The 9,183-nt window shown below is 44.2% G+C and overlaps 1 protein-coding gene across 1 annotated transcript; it reads left to right on the top strand.

Moving 5' to 3' along the window:
* Positions 1-583: 583 nt before the first annotated feature.
* LOC115639819 (olfactory receptor 11A1-like) lies at positions 584-1,552 on the top strand. The gene has a single exon (XM_030542792.1). The coding sequence runs from the start codon at positions 584-586 to the stop codon at positions 1,550-1,552; it is 969 nt and encodes a 322-aa protein (XP_030398652.1).
* Positions 1,553-9,183: the final 7,631 nt, after the last annotated feature.

Genomic DNA, 9,183 nt, shown 5'->3' with positions numbered 1-9,183 from the left:
GTGTAAATTCAGCATAAGTTTGTGATGCAACAGCTCAGTGATGTGTGTGTCTCTGGAGAGGTCTAAGATGAATGTCAAAAAATGGAAAAAGAATAAAAACAATAGAAAAGTGCTGGACCTTGTCTCAGGGAGATTAACGTAACTTGCTTTGACACAGTGCTGATCATTGTCCCCCTCTAGTGGCTAAGTCATAGAATCATAGAATATGAGTCCACTAGAGCCTGATAGCCTTTAGCTGAGCCAATAATATGTTTTCAGTGAAAGAGTCACAGTCCACCCTGGTGATCTATGGTGACCACTTGTCAAAGATACAAAATGGCATTGCCAATTTTGGCATAAAACTAGACATCAGTGTGATTTTTCTGCCTATATTGGCCTTTTAACTGACAGAAGGAGGGGTGATCATGGAATGTCAAAGATCTAAGCAGGAAATTTGCCTCCAGAGTCTTGGTTCTTCACTGACTCTACAGGATGACGGACCTTATGGAATATTTATGGAACTAAATAGATACTACTACTTGATTAAAATATATCATCTTCAGAGTCTATTGTAAATTTTGTTTTCTTCCTCTAGTTTCACCTCATGGCAAACCCAGAGCAGGGAAATCAAACAGTTCTCACAGAATTCATCCTGCTAGGATTTGGGAATCTCCCAGAGCAACAAATTCTTCTCTTCTTCCTGTTTCTCATCATCTACATTGTGACCGTGGCTGGGAACGTCCTCATCATTGTGCTAGTTGTGGCTGATCAGCAACTTCACACCCCCATGTACTTCTTCCTGGGGAACTTGTCCTGCTTGGAGACCTGCTACACCTCTACCATCCTGCCCAGGATGATGGCCAGTTTCCTGCCTGGGGACAGAATTATTTCCATTAGCGGCTGTCTCACACAATATTATTTCTTTGTTTTCCTGGCAGTTGCAGAGTGCTATCTCCTGGCAGTGATGTCCTATGATCGGTATTTAGCGATATGCAAACCACTGCACTATGCAGTCCTTATGAATGGCAGGTCCTGCCTCCAGCTAGCAGTTGGCACTTGGATAAGTAGTTCTTTGGCTGCAGACATAACAATATTTTTAATGCAACAATTGACTTTCTGCGGCCCCAATGAAATTGACCATTTCTTCTGTGACTTCATCCCAGTAATAAAACTCTCCTGCAGTGATACACGTATGATTGAGCTTGTCACTACCATGCTAGCTCCTATATGCATTCTCCTGCCATTTTTATTAACGCTGGCAACATACGTCTGTATCATCATCACTATCCTGCAAATGCCTTCCACCACCGGGTGGCAAAAAGCTTTTTCCACCTGCTCCTCTCACCTCATCGTCGTGTCAATTTTCTATGGGACCATAATGATTGTCTACATGCTACCAAAAACTGATACACTGAGAGACCTGAACAAAGTGTTCTCCCTCTTATACACAGTCGTGACTCCCATGGTCAACCCCCTCATATACAGCCTGAGGAACAGAGAGGTCAAAGAGGCCCTGGGAAAAGTTGTCACTAAACTCTCTGCTGTCAAAAGGATTCAAACCGTCCTGCCATAGTTTGTTCAGTGCCCTTGAAACGGGAATGAGCTGGTTTGCTGTAATGTGTCTGAGTCACCTCTCTCACTGGCCAGCTGGCTTTTTAGGTGAGCTCAGTAGCCGCTATAGCTTGCACGCAATATTGGGACTGATATTTCTGCTGTTTTGGCTTAGGGATGCAGATTTTTGTGGTTTGATTAGTCTAATATTTATCACTGCTATTGTGGGTTACTTTAAAACACCTTGTCAAGGAGGCACCAAGGTAGAGAGATGCTATCCTGTGTGTGTCTCCATTACAATGCAGTCTGTAATTACATGAGCACACATTATATTTTATACCAGGCCCCTTTGTTGTGGAGTGCACCACATACTTTTCATCTAGATACTTCAATGTGCAACATTAATGTAAGATGTGAATCAGGTCTCTGGGCCCAATAACTCTGTAAGAATGAAAGCCCTGAAGTGGGACAGTGAAGAAGAAAGGTCAGTACTGTGATAGTGGCACAGTCACACCTGACTTCTATTCCCTGTTTTGTTACTAGTTGACTTCACCTCTCTGGACCTCAGTTTCCTCATCTGTACAATGGAGTTTCTTGAGACCCCTGTGTGAATGGCTGCTTTGATCCCTTATTGCCCAGGTTACTCTTGTTTTGCAGATTTCCAAATGCCAGCGATCTGAAGTCTGATCTGTCAATTATAGAAAGCACATGGTGTCCACTCCTACAGGGTGCTGGGCATTTCCTGTGAAATGCTGAGCCCCTACAGCTCTCAGTGAAGCCAGTAGGAATTATGGGCACTCAATGTCCTGTAATGTCAAGCCCGAGATGAACATGATTGTGGGTGAACCCAGCCTGATCTGGAACAGCACCTGGCAGATACATCTTATTACTCCAGACAGGCCCGGCTCTAGCCATTTCGCCGCCCCAAGCACGGCAGCACGCCACAGGGGGCTCTCTGCCGCCCATCGGTCCTGCGGCTCCGGTGGACCTTCCGCAGGCGTCCCTGCGGAGGGTCCGGTGGCCCCGCGGCTCCGGTGGACATCCCACAGGCTTGCCTGTGGATGCTCCACCGGAGCCGCAGGACCAGCAGACCCTCTGCAGGCACGCCTGTGGGAGGTCCATTGGAGCCGTCTGCCGCCCTCCCAGCAACCGGCAGAGCGTCCCCCACAGGATGCCGCCCCAAGCACGTGCTTGGCACGCTGGGGCCTGGAGCCGACCCTGACCCCAGAATTCCATCAGATTATCTATTCATTCAATTCACTGATGCCCTGTTACTATTGTTGTGACAGCAGAATATGCAGTGTGCCAGCTCTTCTGTACTGAGGATTCAATTTATCAGTAAAATTGTCGATTTTCCCCATACACACACTGAAGAAAAATATTTCCATCGATAATAATCGAAATGTGCAGACAGGCAAAGTAAGAAAAATACTGCTTGAAAACTTATTGGAATTTGATAAAAGGATATTTACTTTGTATATTTTGACATGTGAGTTGACAGTTTGCATTTTAATGGTTTATAAAACTTTGACGTTTTAAATCTCAATGTCTGCTGTCAAACAATTGTCTGACCTCCCATAATTTTGCATGACTGTGAAAATTAGAAATTCAAAATAGTGCTTAAAACTGAACATCAATATTATCCATCAAATTATATTTTTTTAAATGAATTTTGCCAAGTCTAGCTATAGTTACGGTTAAGCTTCACTTTCTCTTTAAAGACGGATCATTCTAAGTGCTTACAAATTTTCCCTGCCTTGTGGGGCAGTTAGGTAACACTAGTGTTCCAAATCTGAACCAAAGGTTCCAGTGATACTTTTATAGACTTAAGGTCAGAAGGGACCATTATAATCATCTAGTGTGACCTCCTGCACAACACTGGCCACAGAATCTCACCCTTCCACTCCTGTAACAATCCCCCAACCTATGTCTGAGTTATTGAAGTCCTCAAATTGTGGCATAAAGACCTCAAGGTGCAGAGAATCCTCCGGCAAGTGACCTATGCCCCATGCTGCAGAGGAAGGCAAAAAACCTCCAGGGCCTCTACCAATCTGCCCTGGAGGAAAATTCCTTCCTGACCCCAAATATGGGGATCAGTTAAACCCTGAGCATGTGGGTAAGACTCACCAGCCAGCACCCAGGAAAGAATTCTCTGTAGTAACTAAGATCCCATCCCATTTAACATCCCATCACAGGCCATTGGGCATATTTACCTGCTAATAATCAAAGATCAATTAATTGCCAAAATTAGGCTATCCCATCATACCATCCCCTCCATAATCTTATCAAGCTTAGTCTTGAAGCTAGATATGTCTTTTGCCCCCACTACTCTCCTTGTAAGGCTGTTCCAGAACTTCACTTTTCTAAAGGTTAGAAACTTTCATCTAATTTCAAGTCTAAACTTCCTAGTGTCCAATTTATATCCATTTGTTCTTGTGTCCACATTGGTACTAAGCTTAAATAATTCCTCTCCCTCTCTGCTATTTATCCCTCTGATATATTTATAAAGAGCAATCATATCTCCCCTCAGCCTTCTTTTGGTTAGAGTAAACAAGCCAAGCTCTTCGAGTCTCCTTTCATAAGACAGGTTTTCTATTCCTCGGATCATCCTAGTAGCCCGTCTCTGTACCTGTTCCAGTTTGAATTCATCCTTCTTAAACACGGGAGACCAGAACTGCACGCAGTATTCCAGATGAGGTCTCACCACTGCCACATATAATGGTACTAACACCTACTTTTCTTGACTGGAAATACCTCACCTGATGCATCCTAAAACCGCATTAGCTTTTTTAACGGCCATATCACATTGGCGGCTCATAGTCATCCTGTGATCAACCAATACTCCAAGGTCCTTCTCCTCCTCTGTTACTTCCAACTGATGTGTCCCCAATTTATAACCAAAATTCTTGTTCTTAATCCCTAAATGCATGACCTGGCACTTTTCACTATTAAATTTCATCCTATTACTATTATTCCAGTTTACAAGGTCATCCAGATCTTCCTGAAGGTTATCCTGGTCCTTCTCTGTGTTAGCAATACCTCCCAGCTTTGTGTCATCCGCAAACTTTATTAGCACATTCTCACTTTTTGTGCCAAGGTCAGTAATAAAAAGATTAAATAAGATTGGTCCCAAAACCAATCCCTGAGGAACTCCACTAGTAACTTCATTCCAGCCTGACAGTTCACCCTTCAGTATGACCCGTTGTAGCCTCCTCTTTAACCAGTTCCTTATCCATCTTTCAATTTTCATATTGATCCCCATCTTTTCCATTTTCACTAATAATTCCCCATGTGGAACCATATCAAATGCCTTACTGAAATAAAGGTAAATTAGATCCACTGCGTTTCCTTTGTCTAAAAAATCTGTTACCTTCTGAAAGGAGGAGATAAGGTTGGTTTGGCACCATCTACCTTTTGTAAAACCATGTTGTATTTTGTCCCAATTACCATTGACCTCAATGTCCTTAACTACTTTCTCCTTCAAAATTTTTTACAAGACCCTTACATACTACAGATGTCAAACTAACAGGCCTATAGTTACTTGGATCACTTTTTTTTTCCTTTCTTAAAAATAGGAACTATGTTAGCAATTCTCCAGTCGTACGGTACAACTCCTGAGTTTACCGATTCATTAAAAATTCTTGCTAATGGGCTTGCAATTTCATGTGCCAGTTCCTTTAATATTCTTGCATGAAGATTATCTGGACCCTCCAATTTCATCTCATTAAGCTGTTTGAGTTAGCTTCTACCTCGGATGTGGTAATATCTACCTCCATATCCTCATTCCCATTTGTCATCCTACCATTATCACTGAGCTCCTCATTAAAGACTGAGGCAAAGTATTTGTTTAGATATTGGACCCTGCCTAGACTATCCTTAACCTCCACTCCATCCTCAGTGTTTAGCGACCCCACTTCTTCTTTCTACAGGCCCCCACCTCAAGCAATAACATGTGCAAAATCAAGTTCTTATAAGGATTCTTTTTCCACATAGCTGGGGCTTAAACTATGGCTCGGATCTGTCCCAAACTTTTCTGTCACTCAGGATTTGGTTTGAGGTCAGGGCCGCCAAGAGCGGGTTAGGGCCCCGGTGAAAATTTCTTTTCATGCCCCCCCCGCCAGCAAGGGCAGACCAGCTAAACAGGGCCAACGAAGACAGGCCCTGGGCCCCTTACGGACCCCTGGGCCCCGGTAATTTGTACCAGCTTCCCCCCTCTTGTCGGCCCTGTTTGAGGTTGCAGGAACAAACCATCCCGATGTGTAGAAAGAAAAGAAAGACCAGCTTGGCTTAACAGTGAAATCCTTGCTGATCTTAAACACAAAAAAGAAGCTTACAAGAAGTGGAAGATTGAACAAATGAGCAGGGAGGAGTATAAAAATATTGCTCAGGCACGCAGGAGTGAAATCAGGAAGGCCAAATCACACTTGGAGTTGCAGCTAGCAAGGGATGTTAAGAGTAACAAGAAGGGTTTCTTCAGGTATGTTAGCAACAAGGAGAAGGTCAGGGAAAGTGTAGGCCCCTTACTGAATGAGGGAGGCAACCTAGTGACAGAGGATGTGGAAAAAGCTGAAGTACTCAATGCTTTTTTTGCCTCTGTCTTCACAAACAAGACAGCTCCCACACTGCAGCAGTCGGCAGCACAGCATGGGGAGGAAGGACCAGCCCTCTGTGGAGAAAGTGGTTCAGGACTATCTTGTTTGAAGCAGCCCCCCGGCCCTCCACTGCTCCTGTCTAGCCTGGATAGTAGTGGGGGGAAAGGAGAGATGCCTTTTATTCACAGCCTCATTGCTCAGGGCAATGGCCAGGAGACAGAGAGGGACACACCTCAGACAAAGAGGGGAAGATGGTGGCAGCAGCCCCAGCCCAGCCCTAGTCAGGATCTGGAGGACCCTGCTTCTCTGGGGGTGTTTATGCCCCCCATACATGAGCCTAGTCAGTGCACTTTCACTGACATCACGGACAGGACTCGGTGCTGAAATGAGGTGTCCTTGATCTATTCTAATGCGACAGCTCTGATCACAAGCTGTTCCAGCTAATCTTCTGCCATAAACAGAGGTGGATCAGACTGCTAGCTTAATATTTTAAAAACAAAAACAAGAACAAAAAAACCAACAAAAATAATTCTACGGGGTAGTATTTAAATTAGGAATGGAAAGAAAGCTGACAGGAAGAGAAGTCAATCAAAGGCATGTTAGAAAGGGTGAAGATAGCTGATAAGTGGCTGAGCTGCTAACAAAATATATAGTCTATATTGTACTATATGACTGGAGAGTAGCAAATAGAGACAGCTGCTTGGGAATTTTCCATCAAAACATTTTTTAACAGAAAATGCAGTTTTGTCAGAATCAAAATTTTCCACAGGAGTTTCAGCCAACCTTTTTCAGCATTTTTCCTGATGGAAAATTGGAATGAAATATTTTGTTCTGGATCAGGATGATTTGAAATGAAAACATCAGTTTGTCAAATCCAGTCAAAATATTCAATTTCAGGGCAGGTGGACATCAATGTGCATCCAGCTGAGCAGCCATGATACTTTGTGGCAGTTGTAGCTCAGATGTCTCATGCTTTTGTCCTCTTCTGTGTGCTAGGCTCAAGGGCTGAACTACATCTCCCATGATGCACTGAGGACTCCCTTCTGGTTGAACAATTAAAAAAGTCATAGATTCCAAGGCCAGAAGGGACCACTGTAATCATCTAGTCTGACCTCTGGTATAACACAGGCCATAAAACTTCTCCAAAACAATTCCTATTTGAATTAGAGCAGATCTTTTTAATCTGGGCTGGCTCTAGCCATTTCACTGCCCCAAGCACAGCTGCACGCCACGGGGGGCACTTTGCAGCTCGCCCGTCCGTGGCTCCGGTAGACCTCCCACAGGCATGCCTGCGGGAGGTCCACCGGAGCCGCGGGACCAGCGGACCCTCCACAGGCATGCCTGCGGGAGGTCCACCAAAGCCACCTGCCGCCCTCCTGGCAACCAGCAGAGCGCCCCCCGTGGCATGCCGCCCCAAGCATACGCTTGGCATGCTGGGGCCTGGAGCCAGCCCTGTTTTTAATGAAAACACCAATCTTGATTTAAAAATGTCCATGATGGAGAATCCGCCACGACCCTTGATAACTTGTTCCAATGGTTAATTACCCTCTCTGTTAAAAATGTATGACTTATATCCAGTCTGAATTTGTTCAGTTTCAGTTTTCAGCCATTGGATCTTGTTATACCTTTCGCTGCTAGATTGAAGAGTCCATTACCAAATATTTGATCCCAGAGTAGGTAATCATAGACTGTAAGCAAGTCACACATTAACCTTCTTTGTTAAACTAAATATATTGAGCTCTTTGAGTCTATCACTGTAAGGCAGGTTTTCTAATCCTTTGGTCATTCTTGTGTCTCTTCTCTGAACCCTCTCCAATTTATCAACATCCTTCATGAATTGTGATCACCAGAACTGGACACAGGATTCCAGCAGCAGACGCATCAGTTCCAAATATAGAGGTAAAATAACCTCTCTGCGCCTAGTCAATATTCTCCTGTTTATGCCTCCATTGCAGTATCAGATGAGATGTAATCCAGCCAGGGAGTCCAGCTCAGAGGAAAATGGGAGTATGAAGCACCCACACTACCACTCCCATGAATCACTGAAGCAGCTCAGGGGGTGAGAGTTTAATGTCTAACCTACCCAAAATGAAATGTTTCAATTTGGTTAAAAAAAAAACCCAACACCCCAAAATGTATCAATCTGAGAATGTTTGTTTGCCTTATAATGATAGGCTCAAGAAGCTCAATCAATTTATTATAACAAAGGGAGGGTAAAGCGGTGACTTCATTACAGTCTGAGTACCTACATAAAGAACCAATATTTAATAATGGGCTTTTCAATCTGTCTGAGTAAGCTACAACATGGTCCAGTGGCTGGAAGTTGAAGCTAGACAAATTCAGACTGGAAATAAAGTGTAAATTTGTATCATCCAGGGTGATTACCCATAGGAACAATTTACCAAGGGTCATGGTGGATTCTCCCTCACTGACAATTTAAGAAAAATATCCAATCTTGATTTATACAGTTCTGCTGTAGGAATTATTTTGGAGGAAGTTCTCTACAGGAGGTCAGACTAGATGATCACCATGGTCCCTTCTGACCTTGGAATCTATGAAACCTGAGAGGTGGTAGATCTCTATTCAAATCTCTTCTCCCCATGAGGCAGAGGGGGGACTTGAACCAGGGTTACCCACACCTCAACTACATAGTCTAACCACTGGGCTAAAAGTTATGAGGGAAGGTCCTCCTCTTCCCCACACTCCAGCCCATTCTTGCTTTGCATAAGCTCGCCTATAAGGGCCCAATCCAATAAGTGAGATCTGAGCATATTTACCAAATTGGGCCCCTCAGACAAATGAGGGAAAGGATCGGCTATATCCCCCCAACGCTTGCATTGCTCTGGGGCTCAGGTGTCTGGCTGGCTGGTGCTTTGCTCCGGAGCATATGCCCAGAGGCAGAAATGGAGGCACCTTGGAAACTTTTACTGCCAAAAGTAGGAGCCCAGGGAGTTTAGTCACCAACAGAGTTTGATGGCAACTCAGCAGCAGTTTCGTGAATGCCAGATGGGGCCTGACTCTGGGATCTTCAGGAGCCTAAAGCAATAGTTAGGCACCTAAG

Source organism: Gopherus evgoodei, unplaced genomic scaffold (genome assembly GCF_007399415.2).
Source record: "Gopherus evgoodei ecotype Sinaloan lineage unplaced genomic scaffold, rGopEvg1_v1.p scaffold_130_arrow_ctg1, whole genome shotgun sequence".
Taxonomy (NCBI): Eukaryota; Metazoa; Chordata; order Testudines; family Testudinidae; genus Gopherus; species Gopherus evgoodei.
The sequence above is the reverse complement of the archived record's forward strand: the minus strand, read 5'-3'. Positions and strand labels throughout refer to the sequence as shown.